This window comes from Cherax quadricarinatus, chromosome 48 (assembly GCF_038502225.1).
Source record: "Cherax quadricarinatus isolate ZL_2023a chromosome 48, ASM3850222v1, whole genome shotgun sequence".
Classification (NCBI taxonomy): Eukaryota; Metazoa; Arthropoda; class Malacostraca; order Decapoda; family Parastacidae; genus Cherax; species Cherax quadricarinatus.
The window spans coordinates 962600-990052 of record NC_091339.1 but is presented as its reverse complement, the minus strand read 5'-3'; the positions used below and the strand labels follow the sequence as shown (position 1 = coordinate 990052).

The 27453-nt window shown below is 44.8% G+C and overlaps 1 protein-coding gene and 1 long non-coding RNA gene across 5 annotated transcripts in view; one reads left to right on the top strand and one right to left on the bottom strand.

Moving 5' to 3' along the window:
* Positions 1-7061, top strand: part of Nadsyn (NAD synthetase) — a 110041-nt gene extending 102980 nt beyond the window's left edge. For 2 of the 4 annotated variants that reach the window (XM_070094806.1, XM_070094807.1), the window contains exons 14-15: positions 2175-2316; positions 2599-6531. In XM_070094806.1, the coding sequence (XP_069950907.1) occupies positions 2175-2316; positions 2599-2912 (456 nt within the window). In that variant the 3' untranslated portion in view covers positions 2913-6531. The other 2 variants (XM_070094808.1, XM_070094809.1) reach the window with 2 other exon arrangements.
* LOC138854064 (uncharacterized) overlaps positions 1-27453 on the bottom strand; it is a 286615-nt gene that overhangs the window by 49060 nt on the left and 210102 nt on the right. The gene's annotated exons all lie outside the window — the stretch shown is intronic.

The following is a 27453-nucleotide window of genomic DNA, read 5'->3' as shown; positions in this document are numbered from 1 at the left end:
CCTTACCCCCTTTCATTTTGCCTACTGCCTCACGAACTTCCCTCACACTCACAACTGGCTCTTCCTCACTCCTACAAGATGTTATTCCTCCTTGCCCTATACACAAAATCACAGCTTCCCTATCTTCATCAACATTTAACAATTCTTCAAAATATTCCCTCCATCTTCCCGATACCTGTAACTCTCCATTTAATAACTCTCCTCTCCTATTTTTAACTGACAAATCCATTTGTTCTCTAGGCTTCATTAACTTGTTAATCTCACTTCAAAACTTTTTCTTTTTTTCAACAAAATTTGTTGATAACATCTCACCCACTCTCTCCTTTGCTCTCTTTTTACATTGCTTCACCACTCTCTTAACCTCTCTTTCTCCATATACTCTTCCCTCCTTGCATCACTTCTACTTTGTAAAAACTTCTCATATGCTAACTTTTTCTCCCTTACTACTCTCTTTATATCATCATTCCACCAATCGCTCCTCTTCCCTCCCACACCCACTTTCCTGTAACCACAAACTTCTGCTGAACACTCTAACACTACATTTTTAAACCTACCCCATACCTCTTCGACCCCATTGCCTATACTCTCATTAGCCCATCTATCCTCCAATAGCTGTTTATATCTTACCCTAACTGCCTCCTCTTTTAGTTTATAAACCTTCACCTCTCTCTTCCCTGATGCTTCTATTCGCCTTGTATCCCATCTACCTTTTACTCTCAGTGTAGCTACAACTAAAAAGTGATCTGATATATCTGTGACCCCTCTATAAACATGTACATCCTGAACTCTACTCAACAGTCTTATCTACCAATACATAATCCAACGAACTACTGTCATTTTGCCCTACATCATATCCTGTATACTTATTTATCCTCTTTTTCTTAAAATGTGTATTACCTATAACTAAACCCCTTTCTATACAAAGTTCAATCAAAGGGCTCCCATTATCATTTACACCTGGCACCCCAAACTTACCTACCACACCCACTCTAAAAGTTTCTCCTACTTTAGCATTCAGGTCCCCTACCACAATTACTCTCTCACTTGGTTCAAAGGTTCCTATACATTCACTTAACATCTCCCAAAATCTCTCTCCTTTACATTCCACTCTTCTCCAGGTGCATACACACTTATTATGACCCACTTTTTGCATCCAACCTTTACTTTAATCTACATAATCCTTGAATTTACACATTCATATTCTCTTTTCTCCTTCCATAACTGATCCTTCAACATTATTGCTACCCCTTCCTTAGCTCTAACTCTCTCAGATACCCCAGATTTAATCCCATTTATTTCCCCCCACCGAAACTCCCCTACCCCCTTCAGATTTGTTTCGCTTAGGGCCAGGACATCCAACTTCTTTTCATTCATAACATCAGCAATCATCTGTTTCTTGTCATCCGCACTACATCCACGCACGTTTAAGCATCCCAGTTTTATAAAGTTTTTCTTCTTCTCTTTTTGAGTAAATGTTTACAGGAGAAGGGGTTACTAACTCATTGCTCCCGGCATTTTAGTCGCCTCATACGACACGCATGGCTTACGGAGGAAAGATTCTTTTCCACTTCCCCATGGACAGTTGAAAGAAATAAAGAAGAACAAGAGCTATTTAGAAAAAGGAGAAAAACCTATTGTATCTATCATGCTATTTCTGTGCCTATTTTTGTTTAAACAGTAATTCACAGTATGCTGAAGACTGAAATAATTATTTTTAAATAGATTCTCTGAAAATGCTCACTATCCTTTCCTAGAAATTAGTTTTCCTTGCATTTATTTACAGTATTTCCAATGTAGGCCTAACTAATAAGTAATAATTTGTTTTCAACACACTGGCTGTCTCCCACTGAGGCAGGGTGACCCAAAAAAGAAGCACTTTCACTATCATTTAACACTTTCATCATCATTCACATATCACCATTTTTGTAGTGGTGTGCAGATATGACAGTTCAGATGAGAATTCTCTGTTGTTAATTCTGTATGCAATTAGTGTGGTTTGCCAAACATATTCAAGACGACACTTTTGCAGAATGAAGAGTTGATGGCCTGATTGAGGATAGTATAGCTGTCATAGGTCTGGAATGCATCCTTTCCATAAAGTAACGGACACCAGTAATTTGTCTCTAAACTAGTTCCAGTCCTCAGAACAATGATCATAATTTCTATTTTTTCAGGTGGAAAAATTGGAAAATGGAAGAAATAATGAAAGCGAAGTTGAACGAAGTAGCTCTGCACGTTCCAACAAGGACAGTCGCTCTTCATCATTCACAAGACCCTCATCCCGATCATCCAACAACTCTCTCTCAGGTTCTCTAGGTTAGACGTGATTAATTGCCGAATGTAATGTTCCTCACTTAAATTTGTGATATAGTTTATGGAGAAACACAAGGACATGGGTAATGCTCTCTAATTGTAGCAATAATTCATTGTAACTTTAAGAAGGTAATAACTTTCTTGTCATCCTTGCTTTCATATATTTTTTACATTGCATACAGTAGCTTGATGCATGAATTATATATTAGATCATAGCTAGATGGAGTCAAGATTAAATAAGATACTTAGTACTTTTCACTCATTAAAAGGCTTTATAACTTGTAGGTAGCGAGTCCCACCGTCGAGGTGTAGAAGTAGCTACTGGGCCTGTCATTGAAAACTCTCATAATGTACACATCTGTCCTGCTGAGAATACAGTTGATACCAGTCACATGATCACACCACAACACAGTGATCAGATTGTGAATGACCAGGTCAGGTTAACTTTGAATAGTGGGGATTGCGGAGAAGACAGAAAACGTCGTGGGCCGGCCTCCGCCTCTCTTTCAGCCTCTGGACTCTGTTTACAAAAGGCAAGGCGTTGTGGAGATCTTCAGTCTGCTTCCCATCAGCAACATGAAACTAGCTTATATCTCTAATGACATTACTAGGTCTGCATAGTATTGGTAACAGTTTTTTAATTACAGTGGACCCTCGACCAACGATATTAATCCGTTCCTGAGAGCTCATCGTTAGTCGAAATTATCGTTAGTCGAGTTAATTTTCCCCCTAAGAAATAATGGAAATCAAATTAATCCGTGCAAGACACCCCAAAGTACTGAAAAAAAAAATTTTTACCACATGAAATATTAATTTTAATACACAAACTGAAGAATACATGTACAATTACATGACACCTTTATTGAAGATCTGGTGATGATTGATGGGATGGGAGGAGGGGAGAGTGTGGATGGTGTTAGTGTTTAGAAGGGGAATCCCCTGCCATTAGGACTTGGTGTCAAGTCCTTTTCTGGGGTTACTTCCCTTCTTCTTTTAATGCCACTAGGACCAGCTTGAGAGTCACTGGACCTCTGTCGCACAACATATCTGTCCATAGAGGCCTGTACCTCCCATTCCTTTATTATTTGTCTAGAGTGGTTCACAACATTGTCATTGTAATAGTCACCAGTACGGCTTGCAATAGCTGTGTGAGGGTGATTTTCATCCATAAAGGTTTGCACTTCAACCCACATTGCACACATTTCCTTAATCTCTTTCATCATATCCATAGTAATTCTCACCCTTTTTGCTGTAGGGTTGGCACTAGAAGCTTTCTTGGGGCCCATGGTGACTTATTTTGCAGGTGTAATCACTAAAAACGCTGTGATATGAAATGTTCCAATTGTATGTTTGGATGGGACCGCAGTGGCTGGCTGGCTTGTAAACACTGGCACCCACGGGACAAGTCAGGTGCGCTCAGGCAAAAAGTGGACGCGTCTCGAACGGAACGAATCGTGTTGGTCGAGTTTTTTAGCGCTAGTCGAGGCAAAATTTTGTGTTAAAATGTATCGCTAGTCGGATTTAATGTTAGACAATGCCATCGTTAGTCGAGGGTCCACTGTATAGAAGTTGTGAAACTTTGTAAATAAAGGGCAAAAATGTGTAAGCATTTTCAGTTGTGAAATTGCTGCTTCCTAGTACTGTTAGCAGTGGTGTGCAGGGTAAGCATTGCTCCCCAGATAAAAATTCTTCCATTCTGAATTACCACATTTATTCGCATTAACAATATTTACTCGTATATAGCAGTGTGCATCTTTGTTTCTTTGATTTAAACTTGGTGTAAAATGAGTCGAGACTTTTGAAACTTGTTAGGCAGTTTTTGATAGTTGAAAATTAATTCTTGGTATATGTAACATTGGATCTGCAGTATCATCATCCTTCCTCTTGCTGGATAAAATGATATACTGTACCACTGCCAGATGTAATATGAAAATTATTAATTAAAATTAGATTAACGCAATTTTCCCAAAATTATGTAAGTAGGATGATTCAGATCAATCTAACTTGAAAGATTTTCTAATGATAGAACTTCTACTCGACAATATTTGTCATCACTTAAAAAGAATTTGATCTGTCCCTCCCTCTTGAGGGAGGGACAGCTCTAGCTTGTCCCTCTCTCAGTACTACTACTACCTACCACTGTGCCCATTCTACCACTCCTCTGTATATCACTGCCAGCAACATTACAGAAATATATATATATGATATGATATTTAACCAAGCTAATATCAGATTTGAAAATTGGAATTCATTAAGAGTCTTAAAGTTTTTACACACAGTTATTATGTGGGTTTGAGTTTTATAAAGTTACTTTGAAAAAGGTGTACAGTGAAGTAGGTAGGGTAGCCTTGGTGAATTAATAGTTCCAGCAAAGACTGCTTTTGTAGAGCATAGCTTCTATGCTTTGAAATAAATTAAAACATACTCCTGAATTTGCTAAAAATCTGCACTTAGGAGAGGAATCCTATGATGACATTTTGGTCTGCCCTGGATCACTGTCCAGTCACATTTTTTGGTGAATTGCTCCAGCAATGATACGTATTGTAACTTTATTCTTTTGTCCTGAAATTCTAAGGGTCAGACCAGATTGCAATGGCTTTGCCCTTCTATCAGCTGAAAACAAATTATTGCACAATCTTTAGAGCAAGCCAGAATTTTGCAGCAAAGTTTCTCATCAAAAGACTGAAAGTGATATTTGCTTACCCTAGCATTTTGTTTTATTACATGCCACTGACTATTAGAGTTTAAGAAAGTTAAGCTACCTTATGCCAGGAGGTGAAAAATATTTATTTTCCCTGCTCAAAAAATCAAATATTAACCATTAACCTAGTCATATCTCAGTATAATTTGTGTGCTTTTTTTTTCCAGTTTAATGTACTTTGTGTTTTCATTGGCATGATAACAGTGATCTCTGAAGTTCCTTTATTAATTTGTATATGCTTTCTTGTCTCATTTAATGTAGTTTGTATTTGTATTGGCATAATGTACAGTGAAGTCTTAAGTTCCTTTATATGTTGGTGGCATCTGTTCATTATATAATGCCTCTAGCCACTCTGCCAGTGATTCCCTACACATGGTATTCTAAACTTGGGAACTCATGTGGTCTGTTTGATCTATCGAAGCTAATTTCAACTTGTCCAGTACATTATGCCAGCCTCGTGAGAGATTCCAAATGCTATAACTTTGTAACCATGAATGAAATACAAACAAAAATTTGAACTTGACTTGCATGAGGGATTGGAGCCCACACTCTAAATGCCTAGTCTGGGTATGGTATTACTAACATGTTTTCTTGAGCCTGGGTTTGGTATGGGTAGTGTGGGTTCGAATCCTCAGTGGCTGAGATAAAATGTTTGTATTTGTATGTGAATCTTTTTATTGTTACTATATACATGGAGACAGTATTAAACTCATAGGGGTCATAAAGAGCTTGTTTATGTTACTATAAATTACAAATGTGATTACCAGAAAGGATGCAATGTAATCTTTATGAATACCTCTATGAATATGCATGTCTTAATGATGAGTTTTTAAGAAGAATGTGTTTTCATTTGTTTGGATGTACCTTAAGATAACGCTATGCAATAAATACTTTTTTTTTTTTTGTATTCATTCAAGCATAATTGTTTACAAACTTTTTTCCCTTAATGCTAGTACAAGGTCTCAGTTTTAGAAATGACTGGTTCATTATATAGGTTTATAGATACTTATCTAGCCATTCATATCTCTGTTTCTTGCTGTCAGTAGGAAACTATTAAAGGGGTAGCTCCCAAACTTTCCAAGCCACTCTATTCAAACATTTTTTCAGCTTCTTCCTTAGCTTTTCAAACCTCACAGGAACCTTTCTTCTCTTATAGCTCTACACCCATTTTTTTCTTTCTAGGTGGCTAATATTGTCTTCACCACTTTTTCCTCACTTGTCTCCCACATTTTGCTTTGCTTTCAATTCATGTATGTACATGTATATACATGTATATATATATGTATATTATTGTACCCACAAAATGAGTGGTATTGATCAGTAACAACACTGCACTAGTCAAGGAGTCAAACCCTTGCTGTTTTGGCCCATCTTATGGTGAGTGAAAATGCATGATGCTTTAGACCACTAGACCACACAATTGGTCTAGTGGTCTAAAGCGTCATGCGTTTTTCACTTACCATGATATGACAGGGAAATATTATTAGCTGTCATCCCCACTTTTGTTTTAACTTCACATTGTTTCAGACTATGGAACAACTCTTCTTCAGGCTGAGGGACTAACCACTTCAAAACCACGTCTTCAAAGGTGATTGACTAATTACGTCGTCTTCACATCTCTACTGATTCTGCTAACTCTTCTGTGCTAGTCTGAAGAAGCCTACTGTGAAGGCGAAACGTATCGGAATAAAGATGCTTAACTGTTGCACATGTGTCTTACTTATCGAACTGTCAGTACTGAATACCATTTTAATATTCCCCAGTAAACACTTCTGGTGTACACCAAAACAGCATAGGTTCGATTCCTTGGCTAGTGCAGTGTTGTTATTGATGTATAGATGTATGATTTCTCATATTTTAGTGTCATTTCATTCATATACGTATATAGCTTATTTTCCCTTTAAAACACTTACTATAATGGTATTTCTTCTTTGCCATCGTACCTCCAATGCTTACATTCCTTAGCCATTCCACATTTTTTTAAATTCATAATGAAACATTCTACCAAGTTAGTTAATTTTAACATATAAAAAGCCACTTCTAAAATTAAATATTTCATTTATACGTATATCATTTACAAGAACCCTATTAGAGCCTTATTTTCAGTATTGCTCTCCTCGTTTTCTCTATTGTTAATTCCTCTTTTTGGCCTTTGGGATTTCTCCCACAGGTGCGCTAGTTCCTAGGTAGGGGAAAGGGTACTTGGGTCCATCCCATTCCGTTGAGGTTCTTGGTGGTGGCGTAGTTTGCCGTGGAATCTGGATCGCCTGGGGATGTCCCGATCCCTCTCCGGTATCCCAGAGTGTGGCTTTGGGTGTCTTTCGGGCAACGGGTGTATCTTTGGAAGCCACCTTTCGGATTCCGGGGATGGTGGCTGAAGGAAGTATGCTTTGTGGCGGATATCCAGCCGTCCTCTCTTTTGTCCACTGAGGTAGCTCGGCAGATGTAAGGTTGCTATCACGGATTGCCGGTTTACTGGCATGAAGGGTAGGGTATGGCACGGGTTCCATGCTGCATCTGCGCTACTAGCGGTGCTGAGGTCCTCCTCCTGGGACCTATTCCTCCCCGCTCCCCCCTTTTTTATTTTCTTTTATTATTATTTTCTTTTTTTTTCTTAAAAACAAAAAGCAAAGGAGTACCCTAACCATGGAGAACCCAGTCCATGAACCTACTACCCCCGGGCCCCTTCTTGATACCGCACCCCATTCTGACCTGCCTTGTTTTTTGACCACTCTTCGGACACTCCTGATGCCCCTGTACCTCTTGCTGGTGCTGTTTCCTCACCCACTTCAGGTACTGGGGCTTCCACCGACTCCTTCGATTTGTCTGACCTCCGCTCTCCTTTGACTATGCTTCCGGCCTCTCCCTCTACAGTACGACAATTTTCGAATCGCCAGCCCATTTCACGTCAGACCAACTCTGGTCCTACTCCTAAACGCCTCCATCAGGAAGTCTAGGGGGGGCCTTCAGAACACCACTGAGTGGACCCCCAACTCTTCCTGGCATTCTCACGGTATGCAGAGTGGGGGGCTGTCAGGACACCACCGAGCGGACCCCCAACTCTTCCCGTCATTCTCACGGTAGGCAGCATGGGGGCCTTCAGGACTCTGCCGAGTGGTCCCCCAACTCTCCCCTTCATTCTCACGGTAGGCAACTTTGGGGCCTTCAGGACACCGCCGAGTGGACCCCCAACTGCCCTTCTTTCTCACGGTAGGCAGCATGGGGGCCTTCAGGACACCGCCGAGTGGACCCTCAACTCTCCCCTTCATTCTCACGGTGGTCAGCATGGGGGCCTTTAAAACTCCGCCAAGTGGACCCCCAACTGCCCTTCTTTCTCATGGTAGGCAGCATGGGGGCCTTCAGGACTCCGCTGAGTGGACCCCCAACTCCTTTTCGTTCTCACAGTAGGCAGCTTGGGGGCCTTCAGAACACTGCCGAGTGGACCCCCAACTCCCCTTCATTCTCACAGTAGGCAGCGTGTGATATTTCAGGACTCCGCCGAGTGGACCCCCAACTCCCCTTCATTCTCACAATAGGCAGCGTCGGGGCTTTCAGGACTCCGCCGAGTGGACCCCCAACTCCCCTTCATTTTCACAGTAGGCAGATTGGGGGCCTTCAGGACACCGCAGAGTGGACCCCAACTCCCCTTCATTCTCACAGTAGGCAGATTGGGGGCCTTCTGGACTCCAGTGAGTGGACCCCCAACTCCCCTTCATTCTCACAGTAGGCAGCGTGGGGGCCTTCAGCACTCCGCTGAGTGGACCCCACACTCCCCTTCATTCTCACAGTAAGCCGTGTCGGGGCTTTCAGGACTCCGCTGAGTGGACCCCCAACTCCCCTTCATTCTCACAGTAGGCAGTGTGGAGGCCTTCAGGACTCCGCCGAGTGAACCCCAACTCCCCTTCATTCTCACAGTAGGCAGCGTGGGGGCCTTCAGGACTCTGCCGAGTGAACCCCCAACTCACTTTCATTCTCACAGTAGGCAGCGTGGGGGCCTTCAGGACTCCGCCGAGTGGATCCCCAACTCCTTCATTCTCAAAGAAGGCAGCGTGGGGGCCTTGAGGACACCGCCAAGTGGACCCCCAACTCTCCCCTTTATTCTCACAGTAGGCAGCGTGGGGGCTTTGAGGGCACTGCCAAGTGGACCCCCAACTCTCCCCTTCATTCTCACAGTAGGCAGCGTGGGGGCCTTCAGGACTCCACCGAGTGAACCCCCAACTCGCCTTCATTTTCACAGTAGGCAGCGTGGGGGCCTTCAGGACTCCACCGAGTGAACCCCAACTCCCCTTCATTCTCACAGTAGGCAGCGTGGGGGCCTTTAGGACTCCGCCGAGTGAACCCCCAACTCGCCTTCATTCTCACAGTAGGCAGCGTGGGGGCCTTCAGGACTCCGCCGAGTGGACCCCTAACTCACCTTCATTCTCACAGCAGGCAGCGTGGGGGCCTTCAGGACTCTGCCAAGTGTACCCCAACTCCCCTTCATTCTCACAGTAGGCAGTGCCGGGGCCTTAAGCACTCTGCCAAGTGGACCCCCAACTCCCCTTCATTCTCACAGTATGCAGTGTGGGGGCCTTCAGGACTCCGCCGAGTGGACCCCCAACTCCTTCATTCTCACAGTAGGCAGCGTGGGGGCCTTAAGGACACCGCCAAGTGGACCCCAACTCGCCTTCATTTTCACAGTAGGCAGCGTGGGGGCCTTCAGGACTCCACCAAGTGAACCCCAACTCCCCTTCATTCTCACAGTAGGCAGTGTGGAGGCCTTCAGGACTCCGCCGAGTGAACCCCAACTCCCCTTCATTCTCACAGTAGGCAGCGTGGGGGCCTTCAGGACTCTGCCGAGTGAACCCCCAACTCACTTTCATTCTCACAGTAGGCAGCGTGGGGGCCTTCAGGACTCCGCCGAGTGGATCCCCAACTTCTTCATTCTCAAAGCAGGCAGGGTGGGGGCCTTCAGGACTCCGCCGAGTGGATCCCCAACTTCTTCATTCTCAAAGCAGGCAGGGTGGGGGCCTTGAGGAAACCGCCAAGTGGACCCCCAACTCTCCCCTTCATTCTCACAGTAGGCAGAGTGGGGGCTTTGAGGGCACTGCCAAGTGGACCCCCAACTCTCCCCTTCATTCTCACAGTAGGCAGCGTGGGGGCCTTCAGGACTCCACCGAGTGAACCCCCAACTCGCCTTCATTTTCACAGTAGGCAGCGTGGGGGCCTTCAGGACTCCACCGAGTGAACCCCAACTCGCCTTCATTCTCACAGTAGGCAGCGTGGGGGCCTTCAGGACTCCGCCGAGTGGACCCCTAACTCACCTTCATTCTCACAGCAGGCAGCGTGGGGGCCTTCAGGACTCTGCCAAGTGAACCCCAACTCCCCTTCATTCTCACAGTAGGCAGTGCCGGGGCCTTAAGCACTCTGCCAAGTGGACCCCCAACTCCCCTTCATTCTCACAGTATGCAGTGTGGGGGCCTTCAGGACTCCGCCGAGTGGACCCCCAACTCCTTCATTCTCACAGTAGGCAGCGTGGGGGCCTTAAGGACACCGCCAAGTGGACCCCAACTCGCCTTCATTTTCACAGTAGGCAGCGTGGGGGCCTTCAGGACTCCACCAAGTGAACCCCAACTCCCCTTCATTCTCACAGTAGGCAGTGTGGAGGCCTTCAGGACTCCGCCGAGTGAACCCCAACTCCCCTTCATTCTCACAGTAGGCAGCGTGGGGGCCTTCAGGACTCTGCCGAGTGAACCCCCAACTCACTTTCATTCTCACAGTAGGCAGCGTGGGGGCCTTCAGGACTCTGCCGAGTGGATCCCCAACTTCTTCATTCTCAAAGCAGGCAGGGTGGGGGCCTTGAGGAAACCGCCAAGTGGACCCCCAACTCTCCCCTTCATTCTCACAGTAGGCAGAGTGGGGGCTTTGAGGGCACTGCCAAGTGGACCCCCAACTCTCCCCTTCATTCTCACAGTAGGCAGCGTGGGGGCCTTCAGGACTCCACCAAGTGAACCCCCAACTCGCCTTCATTTTCACAGTAGGCAGCGTGGGGGCCTTCAGGACTCCACCAAGTGAACCCCAACTCCCCTTCATTCTCACAGTAGGCAGCATGGGGGCCTTCAGGACTCCGCCGAGTGGACCCCCAATTCCTTCATTCTCACAGTAGGCAGCGTGGGGGCCTTGAGGACACCGCCAAGTGGACCCCCAACTCTCCCCTTCATTCTCACAGTAGGCAGCGTGGGGGCCTTCAGGACTCCACCAAGTGAACCCCCAACTCGCCTTCATTCTCACAGTAGGCAGCGTGGGGGCCTTCAGGACTCCACCAAGTGAACCCCAACTCCCCTTCATTCTCACAGTAGGCAGCATGGGGGCCTTCAGGACTCCACCAAGTGAACCCCCAACTCGCCTTCATTTTCACAGTAGGCAGCGTGGGGGCCTTCAGGACTCCACCAAGTGAACCCCAACTCCCCTTCATTCTCACAGTAGGCAGCGTGGGGGCCTTCAGGACTCTGCCGAGTGAACCCCAACTCCCCTTCATTCTCACAGTAGGCAGTGCCGGGGCCTTAAGGACTCTGCCGAGTGGACCCCCAACTCCCCTTCATTCTCACAGTAGGCAGCGTGGGGGCCTTGAGGACACCGCCAAGTGGACCCCCAACTCTCCCCTTCATTCTCACGGTAGGCAGCGTGGGGCCCTTCAGGACTCTGCCGAGTGGACCCCCAACTCCTTCATTCTCACAGTAGGCAGCGTGGAGCCTTCAGGACTCCGCCGAGTCGACCCCCAATTCCCCTTCATTCTCACAGTAGGCAGCGTGGGGGGCTTCAGGACTCCGCCGAGTGGACCCTCGGCTCACCTCACAGTAGGCAGTGTGGGGGCCTTCAGGACTGCTGAGTGGACCCCTAACTCCCCTTCATTCTCACAGTAGGCAGCATGGGAGCCTTCAGGACACCGCCGAGTGGACCCCCAACTCCCCTTTATTCTCACAGTAGGCAGCGTGGGGGGCCTTCAGGACTCCGCTGAGTGGACCCCCAACTCCCCTTCATTCTCACAGTAGGCAGCGTGGGGGGCTTCAGGACTCCGCCGAGTGGACCCTCAGCTCACCTTCATTCTCACAGTAGGCAGTGTGGGGGTCTTCAGGACTCTGCCGAGTGGACCCCCAACTCCCCTTCATTCTCACAGTAGGCAGCGTGGGAGCCTTCAGGGCACCGCCGAGTGGACCCCCAACTCCCCTTCATTCTCACGGTAGGCAGCGTTGGGGCCTTCAGGACACCGCCGAGTGGACCCCCAGCTCTCCCCCTCATTCTCACGGTAGGCAGTGTGGGGGCCTTTAGGACACTGCCGAGTGGACCCCCAACTCTCCCCTTCATTCTCACAGCAGGCAGCGTGGGGGGCCTTCAGGACACCACCGAGTGGACCCCACCTTTAAGGCATTATATTTTAAATTAAGTAATGTGGGGTCTTCAGGACACCGCCTAGCGGACCCCACATTTAAGGTATTTTGTTTAGTTTCAATAGTATGCTATCTTGAAAATAAATGGTATAAAATACCGACACAATGGAAACAAACACATATGCAGTTTAATGTGATCCTTTATTGACAACGTTTCGCCCACACTGGGCTTTTTCAAGTCACAAACAGATCCACCTGGGGTGGAAGGTACGTGAGTATTTATAGTCAGGTTCAGAATGTTGAGGTCAGGTGGAGAATGCTGCATCTGATGATCTACCGGGTGGGGTTAGAGTCTAAAATCTTGGGTAGCTTGGAAGGGGTATTTGATAAGTTGTGACCAGACCTTCTGCAGTGTTCTATGTTCTTATGTGGGATAGCGATGAAGAAGTTTCTTGGCAAGTGGTTCAGCTATGTTATAGAAGCCAAAACAATCTTCTTCACTTCTACTCTCACCACGACACCAAAACTAAACGTGGTGTAATTATAGGCTTCTTCCTGCATGCACTCAGAATCTGCAGTAATGAGTTCCTTGAGGAAGAATGCACTATAATTGAACAAGTATTTTCTAAACTCCGCTATCCTCGTCACTTCATCAGAGACTGCAGACGGCGGGCATCAAACATCTTCACCACACCCAGAGAAGACTGCCGAGAAGAGATACATATTCCTCCCCACCAACTCCATTGCCAAACATGTTTCCAACATCTTTTCCAATACATCATTCCAAGTATCTACCTCCACAACCACGACCATCAAGGACATCACCAGTAGTAGACAGGACAAGCTTCCATCCTCTGCAGGGGTATACATAATCCCTTGTAATGACTGCAACAAATTATACGTGGGCGAAACATCAAGAGACCTCCAAACACGTATTTCAGAACACCAATACGCAAGCAGGACTGACGATACAAGGAATGCCTGTGTACAACGACGTAATTCACACAACCATTTAATTTACAGAAACTCAAGACTTATCGCCACAGAAGACAACACTCAATACTGAAGAATCCTGGAATCATAGCCTATCTCTATTACCAACAATTTCAACCAGAACAATGGCTTCTATAATATAGCTCCCCTCAGGGAAGGTTCCTTGATGTTGGTGAGGGGCTCTTGGTTTAGGGAATTAGATCTGTGCTCCAGTTCCCCGAATTAAGCCTGAATGCCTTCCACATTCCTCCCCAGGCGCTGTATAGTCCTACGGGTTTAGCGCTTCCCCTTGATTATAATAATAATAATATAACATAGCTGAACCACTTGCCAAGAAACTTCTTCATCGCTATCCCACATAAGAACATAGAACACTGCAGAACGTCTGCTCACAACTTATCTAATACCCCTTCCAAGCTACCCAAGATTTTAGACTATAACCCCACCCGGTAGATCATCAGATGCAGCATTCTCCACCTGACCTCGACATTCTGAACCTGACTAAATACTCACGTACCTTCCACCCCAGGTAGATCTGTTTGTGACTTGAAAAAGCCCACTGTGTGGGCGAAACGTCAATAAAGAATCACATTAAACTGCATATGTGTATGTTTCCAGTGTGCTATCTTACAGTATAGTAGTCCTGCTGCGATATCTGTGTATAGGATATTGTTTAAATTTTAGTTAATTTGGAAATATTTACACATGGAAAGTTGTGTATCTCGCACTAAACAGTCGGAGGCTCCATCTTCCACCACATCTTGTGCTTAATAGTCTATCTTGGTTTAGCGCTTAAAAGCAATTCTTAAGCGCTGCTTAAGTGGACTGTGTATCGATGCGCTGTGTTTTACTCTGTGATTTGGTGCATTGTGTAATGTATACTGAAGCGTAGTGTAGTGTGTAATGCATTCTGAAGTGTAGTGTAGTGTGTAGTCGTGAAAATGTATACAAAAATAGCAACAATGGTGAAGTGATGATAATGGACATTAGTAAAGTGATGAGAGAGATAGGAATGTTGAGGTGGTTAATGAAGTAATGGAAGATGGAGTAGTGATGATAAATCCAGGACTGAGGCTAGATGATAGTGGAGTTTTGCACTAATGAAGGATGGAGCAGAGATAATTAAAAAACATGAAGCACTGATCATTGTGATGTTAGAGAATAGAGTAAAAAATATTTAAAAACATGGAGCTATGATGCTGGTGGAAAATAAAATGTGATAATAGTGGAGTAAGCAGAAGCGATAATTGTGGAGGAAGTAATGATGGTTTTTGAAAGTGGTTGTAGTAGTGATGATGCTGGTGGCTGTAGTGATGATGCTGGTGGTTGTAGTAGTGATGCTGGTTTACCTGGAGAGAGTTCCGGGGGTTAACGCCCCCGCGGCCCGGTCTGTGACCAGGCCTCCTGGTGGATCAGAGCCTGATCAACCAGGCTGTTGCTGCTGGCTGCACGCAAACCAACGTACGAGCCACAGCCCGGCTGGTCAGGAACTGACTTTAGGTGCTTGTCCAGTGCCAGCTTGAAGACTGCCAGGGGTCTGTTGGTAATCCCCCTTATGTATGCTGGGAGGCAGTTGAACAGTCTCGAGCCCCTGACACTTATTGTATGGTCTCTTAACGTGCTAGTGACACCCCTGCTTTTCATTGGGGGGATGGTGCATCGTCTGCCAAGTCTTTTGCTTTCGTAGTGAGTGATTTTCGTGTGCAAGTTCGGTACTAGTCCCTCTAGGATTTTCCAGGTGTATATAATCATGTATCTCTCCCTCCTGCGTTCCAGGGAATACAGGTTTAGGAACCTCAAGCGCTCCCAGTAATTGGTGGTTGTTTTGATCCAGGTGGTAGTAGTGATGATGCTGGAGGTTGTAGTAGTGATGATGCTAGAGGTTGTAGTAGTGATGATGCTGGTAGTTGTAGTAGTGATGATGCTGGTGGTTGTAGTATTGATGCTGCAGGTGGTTGTAGTAGTGATGATGCAGGTAGTTGTAGTAGTGATGATGCAGGTGGTTGTAGTAGTGATGATTCTGGAGGTTGTAGTAGTGATGATGCTGGAGGTTGTAGTAGTGATGATGCTGGAGGTTGTAGTAGTAATGATGCTGGAGGTTGTAGTAGTAATGATGCTGGAGGTTGTAGTAGTGATGATACTGGAGGTTGTAGTAGTGATGATACTGGTAGTTGTAGTAGTGATGATGCTGGTGGTTGTAGTAGTGATGCAGGTGATTGTAGTAGTGATGATGCAAGTGGTTGAAGTAGTGATGATGCTGGTGGTTGTAGCAGTGATGCTGGTGGTTGTAGTAGTGATGCTGGTGGTTGTAGCAGTGATGATGCAGGTGGTTGTAGTGATGATGCAGGTGGTTGTAGTGATGCATGTGGTTGTATTAGTGATGCATGTGGTTGTATTAGTGATGCATGTGGCTGTAATAGTGATGCATGTGGTTTTAGTAGTGATGCATGTGGATGTAGTGATGATGCAGGTGGTTGTAGTGATGATGCAAGTGGTTGTAGTAGTAATGCAGGTGGTTGTAGTGATGATGCTGGTGGTTGTAGTGATGATGCTGGTGGTAGTAGTGATGATGCTGGTGGTAGTAGTGATGATGCTGGTGGTTGCAGTAGTGATGATGCTGGTGGTTGCAGTAGTGATGATGCAGGTGGTTGTAGTAATGATGCAGGTGGTTGTAGCAGTGATGATGCAGGTGGTTGTAGTAGTGATGATGCAGGTGATTGTTGTAGTGATGCAGGCGATTGTAGTAGTGATGCTGGTGATTGTAGCAGTGATGATGCAGGTGGTTGTAGTAATGATGCAGGTGGTGGTAATAGTGATGCATGTGGTTGTAGTGATGCTGGTGGTTGTAGTAGCGGTGCTGGTGGTTGTAGTAGTGATGATGCTGGTGGTTGTAGTAGTGATGATGCTGGTGGTTGTAGTAGTGATGCTGGTGGTTGTAGTGATGATGCTGGTGGTTGTAGTAGTGATGATGCTGGTGGTTGTAGTAGTGATGATGCTTGTGGTTGTAGTAGTGATGATGCTGGTGGTTGTAGTAGTGATGATGCTTGTGGTTGTAGTGATGATGCTTGTGGTTGTAGTAGTGATGATGCTTGTGGCTGTAGTAGTGATGATGCTTGTGGTTGTAGTGATGATGCTTGTGGTTGTAGTAGTGATGATGCTTGTGGCTGTAGTAGTGATGATGCAGGTGGTTGTAGTGATGATGCAGGTGGTTGTAGTAGTGATGATGCAAGTGGTGGTAATAGTGATGCATGTGGTTGTAGTGATGATGCTGGTGGTTGTAGTAGTGGTGCTGGTGGTTGTAGTAGTGGTGCTGGTGGTTGTAGTAGTGATGATGCTTGTGGTTGTAGTGATGATGCTGGTGGTTGTAGTAATGATGATGCAGGTGGCTGTAGTAATGATGCAGGTGGCTGTAGTAATGATGATGCAGGTGGTTGTAGTAATGATGCAGGTGGTTGTAGTAGTGATGATGCTGGTGGTTGTAGTAATGATGCTGGTGGTTGTAGTGATGATGCTGGTGGTTGTAGTAGTGATGATGCTGGTGGTTGTAGTAGTGATGATGCTGGTGGTTGTAGTAGTGATGATGCTGGTGGTTGTAGTAGTGATGATGCTTGTGGTTGTAGTAGTGATGATGCTTGTGGCTGTAGTAGTGATGATGCAGGTGGTTGTAGTGATGATGCAGGTGGTTGTAGTAGTGATGATGCAAGTGGTGGTAATAGTGATGCATGTGGTTGTAGTGATGATGCTGGTGGTTGTAGTAGTGGTGCTGGTGGTTGTAGTAGTGGTGCTGGTGGTTGTAGTAGTGATGATGCTTGTGGTTGTAGTAGTGATGATGCTGGTGGTTGTAGTAGTGATGATGCTGGTGGTTGTAGTGATGATGCAGGTGGTTGTAGTAGTGATGATGCAAGTGGTGGTAATAGTGATGCATGTGGTTGTAGTGATGATGCTGGTGGTTGTAGTAGTGGTGCTGGTGGTTGTTGTAGTGATGATGCAGGTGATTGTAGTAGTGATGATGCAGGTGGTTGTAGTAGTGATGATTCAGGTGGTTGTAGTAGTGATGATGCAGGTGGTTGTAGTAGTGATGATGCAGGTGGTTGTAGTAGTGATGATACTTAGCAGCAAAGGGGAAAAGAAATGCAATAATTTCTGGATATATTTCTTGACATATTGTACTTTAGAAAAGACAAGGAAGACACAACAATGAACCAAGTAATAACACTGAGAAAAGGTGCAACACTTGAAGGAGACGACATGGAAGTTTGCAATGACCTCAGTAAAATATTCCACAGTGTTTACAAATGAACAAACTTCACTACTAGAAAACAAATGACAAACTAAGTGTGTGTATTAAATATTAAGATATGAGGAAGAGAGTCTTGATGAACCTTGACACACACAGGACATCACAAGTCGATGGAATATTACCATGAATACTAAACGAACCGAAATAACTTGTACAGATCTTTCATCAATCTTTAATGATGAATGAACCGCCATATTACTTAATACCAAAGCTCAGACCTCAACCACACATTTGTCTTCAAAGATTTCTTAAGTTATACCATGAATTAAGGAAAGATCCTGGACTTCACCATACGAAAGCAGACAAAGCAAATGCGACAGTAATTGTGGACAGAGTAGATTATAGGGGAAAAATAAACATGATATAAGGAGACGGGGGAACTGACGTGCCTCTTAACTCTTTCCCTCGAAGAATGTAAGAATAACAATAAATAAAAAGAGACTGGAATACAGACAGAAATTGAACATAAACTTGGATAATGAGTCGGCACACGCCGTGTTGTTTGGCATCTACGTGCTAAAGAGAATCTGTTGTACATGTAAGTTTGGAGTGCCAGGGGTAAATGATAATGGGGAACCTCCACTCCAGTTATGTATTGATACAAATTTGGTAACGGGCAATATTTATGATAAGAAAAAAGAGGATAAATTAGTACACGAGATATAATAAAGCGTGTAATGATGGCAGTTTGTTAGACTATAATAGTAAATCAGGATATGCATGCTTGTAGAGGAGACAAATATAAATCAAATCATGTAGATGGGACATAGATTTATCAAATCATTATTTATTGGTGGCTACAGTGAGGGGTAAGTAGAAGAAAGGGTACAAAGAGAATGTCATCAGTGGATATGATAAACCGTTTACATACCTTTGATGAGTTCCTAGAGTTTATCTGCTCCCAGAGCCCGACCTTGGGCGAAGCTCGTGTGAAGTGAAAGTGAATAAATTAGAGGAGACAATTAAGGCAAGCCATAAGCAACTATTGGCGAAAATGGTCGGACTGAATAAATTTAACGAGGAAGGGTTTGAAGAGGTATAAAGTATGAACATTAAAATGGTATAAAATACCGACAGATTGTTAGGTAAGACACATATGCAACAGTTAGGTATCTTTATTTTGAAACGTTTCGCCTACACAGTAGGCTTCTTCAGTCGAGTACAAAAAAAAAAGTTGATAGAAGCAGAAGATACTTGAAGACGATGTAATCAGTCCATCACCCTTAAAGTTTTGAGGTGGTCAGTCCCTCAGTCTGGAGAAGAGCATTGTTCCGTTGTCTGAAACAATATTGTTTCAGACAACGGAACAATGCTCTTCTCCAGACTGAGGGACTGACCACCTCAAAACTTTAAGGGTGATGGACTGATTACATCGTCTTCAAGTATCTTCTGCTTCTATCAACTTTTTTGTACTCGACTGAAGAAGCCTACTGTGTAGGCGAAACGTTTCAAAATAAAGATACCTAACTGTTGCATATGTGTCTTACCTAACAGGTATAAAGTAGTTTTAAGAATGTAGTGTTAGTGTGTGCAGCAGAATTTTGTGAGCATAAGAGGGTGGTTGTGGGTGGGAAGAGGATCCATTGGTTGAATGATGAGATCAGAGAGTAGAAAGAGAGAAAAGGTTTGTATATGAGAAGTATTTATAAAGTAGAGGTGATATACGGAGAGCTGAGTTAATGGAGAAAAATAGCAGGTTAAAAGAGGAGTGAGGTAGTGGAAAAGGTAAACCACTGGGAAAGTGAGCGAGATTTTTTCAAATTTTGTTAAGAATAAAAAGTTTTAGAGAGATTAGTAGGATTTCGCAGTAAATAAAAAAAAGAGGGAGGAGGATGTTAGATAGGGAGGTAGAGGTGCCGAGATGATGGAGGGAACACATTGATAAGCTGTTAAATGTTGATGAAGAGAGGCAGTGATTTCATTCACTGGGAAGGGATGTATAACATCTTTTAAGAGTAAAGAGGAGCCAGATGTGAGTATGGGGAAGTGCATTAGGCAGTGAGTAGGTTGAAAGACGTTAAAGCAGCTGAAATAAGCGAGATTAAGATAGAAATATGAAAAGCAGGCCGAGGTGTAGTTTTGGAGTAGTTATGCGTGTTCAGTATATACATGAAAGGGAAGGTACCTAAGGATTGGCAGAGCCTATGCATTGTTCCTTTGTTTAAAAGAAAAAGGGAAAAAAGAGTAGAAATTTTAGGAGAGTAAGCCTGTTGAGCATAGCAAATACAATGTATGTTAGTTATTTTTGGAAGAATTAAAGGTAAAATAGAGGTAAAATAGGAAAGGTGGAGATCAAGTGTTTACATTAGAGCACATTAGTGAATAACAGACTTTGTGTTGCATTTACCGATTTAGAAAAGGCAAATTATGGAGCAGACAGGGAAGCAACGTGGTAGACGTTTGAAATACGTGGCATAAGTAATAGGTTACTAAATACAAACTGTGTTTATGCGGATAATGAGGCTCAATTTAGAATATGTAGGTGAGAGGGAAGGAGGATTACTTTCCTGTAAAATTAGGCCTTAGACAGGGATGTGTGATGTCACCATGGTTGTTTAACATTTTTATAGAGGAGAATTGCTAAGGTGTATGCTAGGGTGTTGGGGAAAAGTGTGGGACTTGAAAAAAAACAACAGATTTGATACAAAGTTGGAGTTGTCACAGTTGCTTTTTGCCGATGACTATTGTTTTAGGAGATTCTGTAGAAAATTTGCGAAGATCAGTGAAGGAATTTGAGAGGGTGTGCATAATAAATAAAAATCGACATAAGGAACAGCAGGTTGATGAGAGTATCAAAAAAAAAAATCTAGGCAGCGAAAGGTTAAATGTCAGACTTGAGGGAGGAGACATGAAGTAAATGTACTCAGACATTTGCAAGTTGGCTTGTTGGCAGATGGGTCTATGAAAGAGGAAGTGCTGAGGGAAAAATGTGGGTGGTGCATTGAAGCATCTATGGAGACAACTTCATCCCTGGAGGCGATATGTTGGGTTAAGTACAATTCGTCAGGAAACAGGACAAGTGTTTCCTGAAGCGGGTCTTAGTCATATGATGACCAGCCACTGGAGTTTTTGGTCATCTGACTGAGGCCTTTCCCTTTGAAAATCAAGGATAAATTTATTGCATGCTGTTTTAAGATGCAAAAGGAGGAATGTACCACAGTACAGTGGTACCAACACTGTTATAAGAGTTATAAACGTTGTAGCAAGGAGGAAGCTGAACGCAAAAGAGATGTTGCACTTATAGGCGATGTGCTGTGTGAATATTATATAGAGGGCTAAGGAGGAGTGATGGTCTGGGCATTTATAGAGGATGGAGTGGCTAGGTAGGTATTTAAACCTGGGGAGGGATAGGGGTCGTCTCATAAAGGGTTGGATGGAGACATTAAAGAACATTCAAGGGCAGGGAGCTTGAACATCCAATAGGCTTGTGTGAGCGTGTTAAATCAGTGATTGGAGACAAGTGATTCTTATGACGACGTGCTGTTTGGAAAATGAACAAGGTAACATTTATGAAGGAATTCAGGAAAACCGGTTAGCCGGACTTGAGGCCTGAGATGACAGTGTCTTCTTTTCAAGGTAAGGCGAGGATGTTGCAGTTCAGGTCATCCGAGCCGTGACGTTAACATGCTTCTGGCAACTGGCGACTGAATGAATAACAGTGAATGCGTTTTCTCAATACCTCGGTGAGAGACCACCGGCTGGCTGTCATTATTGACTGTATCGTCTACGGACAATGCCACGTAAGGGTATCCATCCTGGTAGCTCATATACTTTTACCAGGAAGAGAGTGAGACCAAGGACTGAGCCTTGGTGGAAACCAGTTGTTATACGTGACCATCATAATATTTCGTCCTTTACCCTGACTGTTGTCTGTAGTTCAAGTATTTCTTTATCCACGATATTTTGCCCGTCATTTCAGTTGTCAGTTTATGTGACTTTTATATGTGCTGCTGTGTCGAAGGTTTCTTGCAGTCTAGGATTGCACTCTCCTCTTGCTATTCTCTTGTCTGATTTCCATCGTCTTTCAGTAGGCTTATTGGGCATAATTTTTCATTTGTGAAATGTGCTGATCTTTCTTGAAAAAATCCATGCTCTTTACTGCTGCAACTAGATTCTTATTTTTTTCCATTAGCTTATCTGAGAGTCTTCCTGCCTCTTTTTTTTTAATCCAGTTACTCACTTTTAATTGAAGAGCATCTTTAGTGTAAGTGTTGCCTTTCTCGTTCAGTATATACTGCAGTATTTTGTCAGACAACAGCTATCGAGGTGTTCAGTGCTGCCAGGATGTTCTTCACTTCCTGTCCTGTCTTAGTTTAAGGATGTTTGCCACCTATGTGTAGTGTGTACTCTGACTTTCTTCTTCGAGTACTGTTTCCCGTTCGCTTGTGAAGACGCTCTACAACCTTTTGTAAAGGTCGTCTCTCACGTCATTATGTGTACTCTGTGTTCACCTGTTTATAGTGACGGTAGTAGACTCATGGATTCTGGCCACACATCTTAGCCTCAAATTTCTACTTCCGCAAGCTTGGTGTCTCGTAGATCCTGTAGTAACACATTCAACAAAAGGAGACCTTTGTTAATACAAAGTTTCAGCTACATGAAGCCTTAATCCATGTAGGGACCTTTTGTAACTTTTTTTTTTAACATTAATAATTTAAATGTTTTTAATTGATGTTGGTTATTTCAACTTGGTGTGATATATATTTTTATTGAGTGTTTATGTTCGTTGCTTTTGTTTGTTAATTGTGTTGTGTGTGTGTGTGTGTGTGTGTGTGTGTGTGTGTGTGTGTGTGTGTGTGTGTGTGTACTCACCTATTTGTACTCACCTATTTGTGGTTGCAGGGGTCGATTCACAGCTCCTGGCCCCGCCTCTTCACTGATTGCTACTAGGTCCTCTCTCTCCCTGCTCCATGAGCTTTATCATACCTCGCCTTAAAACTATGTATGGTTCCCGCCTCCACTACTTCACTTTCTAGACTATTCCACGGCCTGACTACTCTATGACTGAAGAAATACTTCCTAACATCCCTTTGATTCATCTGAGTCTTCAACTTCCAATTGTGACCTCTTGTGTCTGTGTCCCATCTCTGGAACATTCCGTCTTTGTCCACCTCGTCTATTCCGCGCAGTATTTTATATGTCGTTATCATGTCTCCCCTGACCCTCCTTGCCTCCAGTGTCGTCAGGCCGATTTCCCTCAACCTTTCTTCGTAGGACAATCCCCGTATCTCTGGGACTAGTCTTGTTGCAAACCTTTGCACTTTCTCTAATTTCTCGACGTGCTTGACTAGGTGTGGATTCCAAACTGGTGCTGCATACTCCAGTATGGGCCTGACGTAAATGGTATACAGAGTCTTGAACGAATCCTTACTGAGGTATCGGAACGCTATCCGTAGGTTTGCCAGGCGCCCATATGCTGCAGCAGTTATCTGATTGATGTGCGCCTCGGGAGATATACTCGGTGTTATACTCACCCCCAGATCTTTTTCCTTGAGTGAGGTTTGCAGACTTTGGCCGTCTAAACTATATTGTGTCTGCGGTCTTCTTTGCCCTTCCCCAATCTTCATGACTTTGCATTTGGCAGGGTTAAACTCAAGGAGCCAGTTGCTGGACCAGGCTTGTAGCCTGTCCAGGTCTCTTTGTAGTCCTGCCTGATCCTCATCCGATTTGATTCTTCTCATTAACTTCACATCGTCCGCAAACAAGGACACTTCTGAGTCTATCCCTTCCGTTATGTCATTCACATATACCAAGAACAGCACAGGTCCTAGGACTGACCCCTGTGGAACCCCGCTTGTCACAGGGGCCCACTCTGACACCTCGTCACGTACCATGACTCGTTGTTGCCTCCCTGTCAGGTATTCTCTGATCCATTGCAGTGCCTTTCCTGTTATGTGTGCCTGATCCTCTAGCTTTTGCAGTAACCTCTTGTGAGGAACTGTGTCGAAGGCCTTCTTGCAGTCCAAAAAAATGCAGTCGATCCACCCCTCTCTCTCTTGTCTTACTTCTGTCACCTTGTCATGAAACTCTAGTAGGTTTGTGACACAGAATTTTCCCTCCCTGAAACCATGCTGGTTGTCAATTATACACTTGTTTCTTTCCAGGTGCTCCACCACTCTCATCCTGATGATGATCTCCATGACCTTGCATACTATACACGTTAGTGATACAGGTCTGTAGTTTAGTGCCTCATGTCTATCTCCCTTATTAAAAATTGGGACTACATTTGCCATCTTCCATACCTCAGGGAGTTGCCCAGTTTCAAATGTGTTGAAGATCTTTGTTAACGGTGCACACAATATCTCTGCTCCCTCTTCAAGGACCCACGGGGAGATGTTGTCTGGTCCCACCGCCTTTGAGGTGTCAAGTTCGCATAGCAGCTTCTTCACCTCCTCCTTGGTTATATGTACCTCATCCAGCACTTGCTGGATGAGGTACATATAACCCCCTGCTCTGATTTCCTGGAGTTCTACTGGTTTCCACTGTAAATACTTCTTTAAATCTTGTGTTGAGCTCCTGACATACCTCCCAGTCGTTTCTTGTGAATTCCCCATCACCCCTCCTCAGTCTGATTACCTGGTCCTTGACTGTTGTTTTCCTCCTGATGTGGCTGTACAACAGCTTCGGGTCAGTCTTGACTTTCGATGCTATGTCATTTTCGTATTGCCGCTGAGCCTCCCTTCTTATCTGTGCATATTCGTTTCTGACTCTTCGGCTAATCTCTTTATTTTCCTGAGTTCTCTGTCTTCTGTACCTTTTCCATTCTCTAGTACACCTAGTTTTTGCCTCCCTACACCTTTGGGTGAACCAAGGACTCGTTCTGTTCTTCCCATTATTTCTGTTTCCCTTAGGAACAAACCTCTCCTCTGCCTCCTTGCATTTTGTTGCCACATAATCCATCATTTCTTGTACTGGTTTTCCTGTCAGTTCCCTCTCCCACTGAATGTCTTGAAAGAAGTTCCTCAAGCCTGAGTAGTTCCCCCTTTTGTAGTTTGGTTTTCCCACCCTATTCCTGCTGCTCTCTCCACTTGGAGCTCAACTATGTAGTCGAAGCACAGAACCACATGATCACTAGCTCCCAGGGGCCTTTCATACATGATATCCTCGATGTCAGAACTACTCAAGGTGAATACAAGGTCCAATCTTGCTGGTTCATCCTCTCCTCTCTCTCTGGTCGTGTCTCTAACATGTTGATGCATGAGGTTTTCCAGTACCACATCCATCATCTTGGCTCTCCATGTTTCGGGACCCCCATGGGGCTCCAGGTTTTCCCAGTCAATCTCCTTGTGATTGAAATCACCCATAACTAGTAACTTTGCTCCCCCCATGTGTGCTCTCCTGGCCACCTCGGCTAGTGTGTCGACCATTGCTCTGTTGATCTCATCATATTCTTCTCTTGGTCTCCTGCAGTTCTGTGGTGGGTTGTACATTACTGCAATTATCACCTTATGTCCCTCAGACTGGATTGTTCCTACTAAGTAGTCCCTTTCGCCCGTGCCATCCATTCCTTCCATTTTCTCAAACCCCCACTGGTTTTTAATGAGCAGTGCAACTCCTCCTCCCCCTCTCCTCCCTCTGTCTTTCCTGAGGATTTGATATCCGGGTGGAAAGATTGAATCAGTTATTATTCTGGTGAGTTTTGTTTCTGTGAGTGCTATTATGTCTGGGGATGTCTCCTTGATTCTTTCGCTCCACTCCTCATACTTGTTATTCCATCTGCATTTGTATACCACACCTTCAACTTCTTTTCTAAGATTGTGGTCTGGGAGGTGTATTGGGGTTGGGGAAGTAGGAGACCTGATAAGGAACTATGGGTGGTTGCTGTGGGGGTGGAGTTTGTAATGCATTGGGTGGGGGCATTGGATGTGGCATGGGTGTTTTGGTTTAGAGGGTTTGGTTGCACTGGGGTTGACCTGGTTGGGAGGCTTCTATAGGAAGTTGTGAGGGAGGCTGTATTTGATCTTCCTGTGTCTGCGATCTCCTGTCTGTCTTCTCCATCCCCTCTCTTTCCTCTTTTCGCCTTTGTACCATCTCTCTCCGTTTCTGCCTTTCTGCTTGTGTTCTGTCGCTGTCGAGATACACCTTCCTGTATGCCAGCATGTCCCTTAATCGTGCTTTCTCCTGCAGGATCCTGTTCCGAGTCGATTCTGCCTTGAAGGTCACTTTCACTGGCCGGGTTCTTTTTTTTACAACCCCCCCTATTCTCCGAAAATTTTCCAGCTGGGTCATGTCGTCTTGTCCTATTGCTTTCATGATGCTTTCAATTGCTTTTTTTCCCCTTGTTTTCTTGCTTCATATGTTTCCCCTTCAACTTCCTGGAGCCCATACACAAAGACTGACCTTACCCTTTCATTCTCCCACTGCATATCCCTGTGTATCCCCTCATTCAATTTGATTTCCTCCATTGCAGCTTTCCTTCAGTTTCACTAGCTAATGTACTTGGGCTCAGTGGCCTGTCATTTTCCCTTCTCGGCTTTCCCTGGACTCTGCTGTGGTCTGTTAGGGCCTCCACATATAGCTTAGCTCTTTCATTTACTACAGTCTCCACTGATTGAACTTCTACATGCAGTTTTGCTCCTTCTTTCTATATAGTCCCCTTATTTGTGGCTGAGTTAGCAGTCTCTGTTGTCAATCCCAAAATGTTCTTTAGTTCTTTAGGCTGTTTCAGATTTTTCAGTTCCTCTTCTAAACTCTGTATCCTGGCCTCTGCTGCTTTGACTTGCACCTCCCACTTCCTGCTTTCCATGTCTAACCTCTCTTCCATTCTCATGCTAAGTTCTTCTAGTTTCTTTTCCCATTCATGTTCCCTTTTTCTGAGCTCTGCTGCCCAATCTTCCTTTGCAGTTTCCTCCTCCTGTCCCTTGGTTTTTCTTGTTGCTCTCTGGCAACCCATTTTTGTTTTATCCTGATTGCCTCAGAGTGGGAAACCTATGTAATTCTGTATGTTAGGTTAGTATTGTGTATGTCAGAGTGTGGGGGGGGGAGGTAGTGGAGGAACTGTGGCTATGTGGGAAGGAGGGAGAAACAAGTGGGTGAGTGGGAGAGGGAGAGGGGGAAGGAGGGAGAGGTGGGGAGGGTGAAAGAGCGAGGGGAGGGATCAGGTGAAGGAGTGAGATGTCAGTGGGGGAGGGGGGGTAGTGTATGTGTGAGTCTGGCAATGTGTGTGTGTTAGTTACCATTTTGTCCTAGGCACATGTCGATTAGACACTAGGCCTGTTGTATATGAGTACGTGTGTGTGTGTGTGTGTGTGTGTGTGTGTGTGTGTGTGTGTGTGTGTGTGTGTGTGCGCGTGCGTGTGTGCGCGCGCGCATGTGTGTAGGTGTATGTGTATGTGTGTGTGTGTAGGTGTGTGCGTGTGTGTGTGTGTGTGTGTGTGTGCGTAGGTGTGTGTGTGTGTGTGTGTAGGTGTGTGTATGTGTGTGTGTAGGTGTGTGTATGTGTGTGTGTAGGTGTGTGTAGGTGTGTGTAGGTGTGTGTGTAGGTGTGTGTGTGTGTAGGTGTGTGTGTAGGTGTGTGTGTAGGTGTGTGTGTGTAGGTGTGTGTGTAGGTGTGTGTGTGTAGGTGTGTGTGTAGGTGTGTGTAGGTGTGTGTGTGTAGGTGTGTGTGTAGGTGTGTGTGTAGGTGTGTGTGTAGGTGTGTGTGTAGGTGTGTGTGTAGGTGTGTGTGTAGGTGTGTGTGTAGGTGCGTGTGTGTAGGTGCGTGTGTGTAGGTGTGTGTGTGTAGGTGTGTGTGTGTAGGTGTGTGTAGGTGTGTGTAGGTGTGTGTGTGTAGGTGTGTG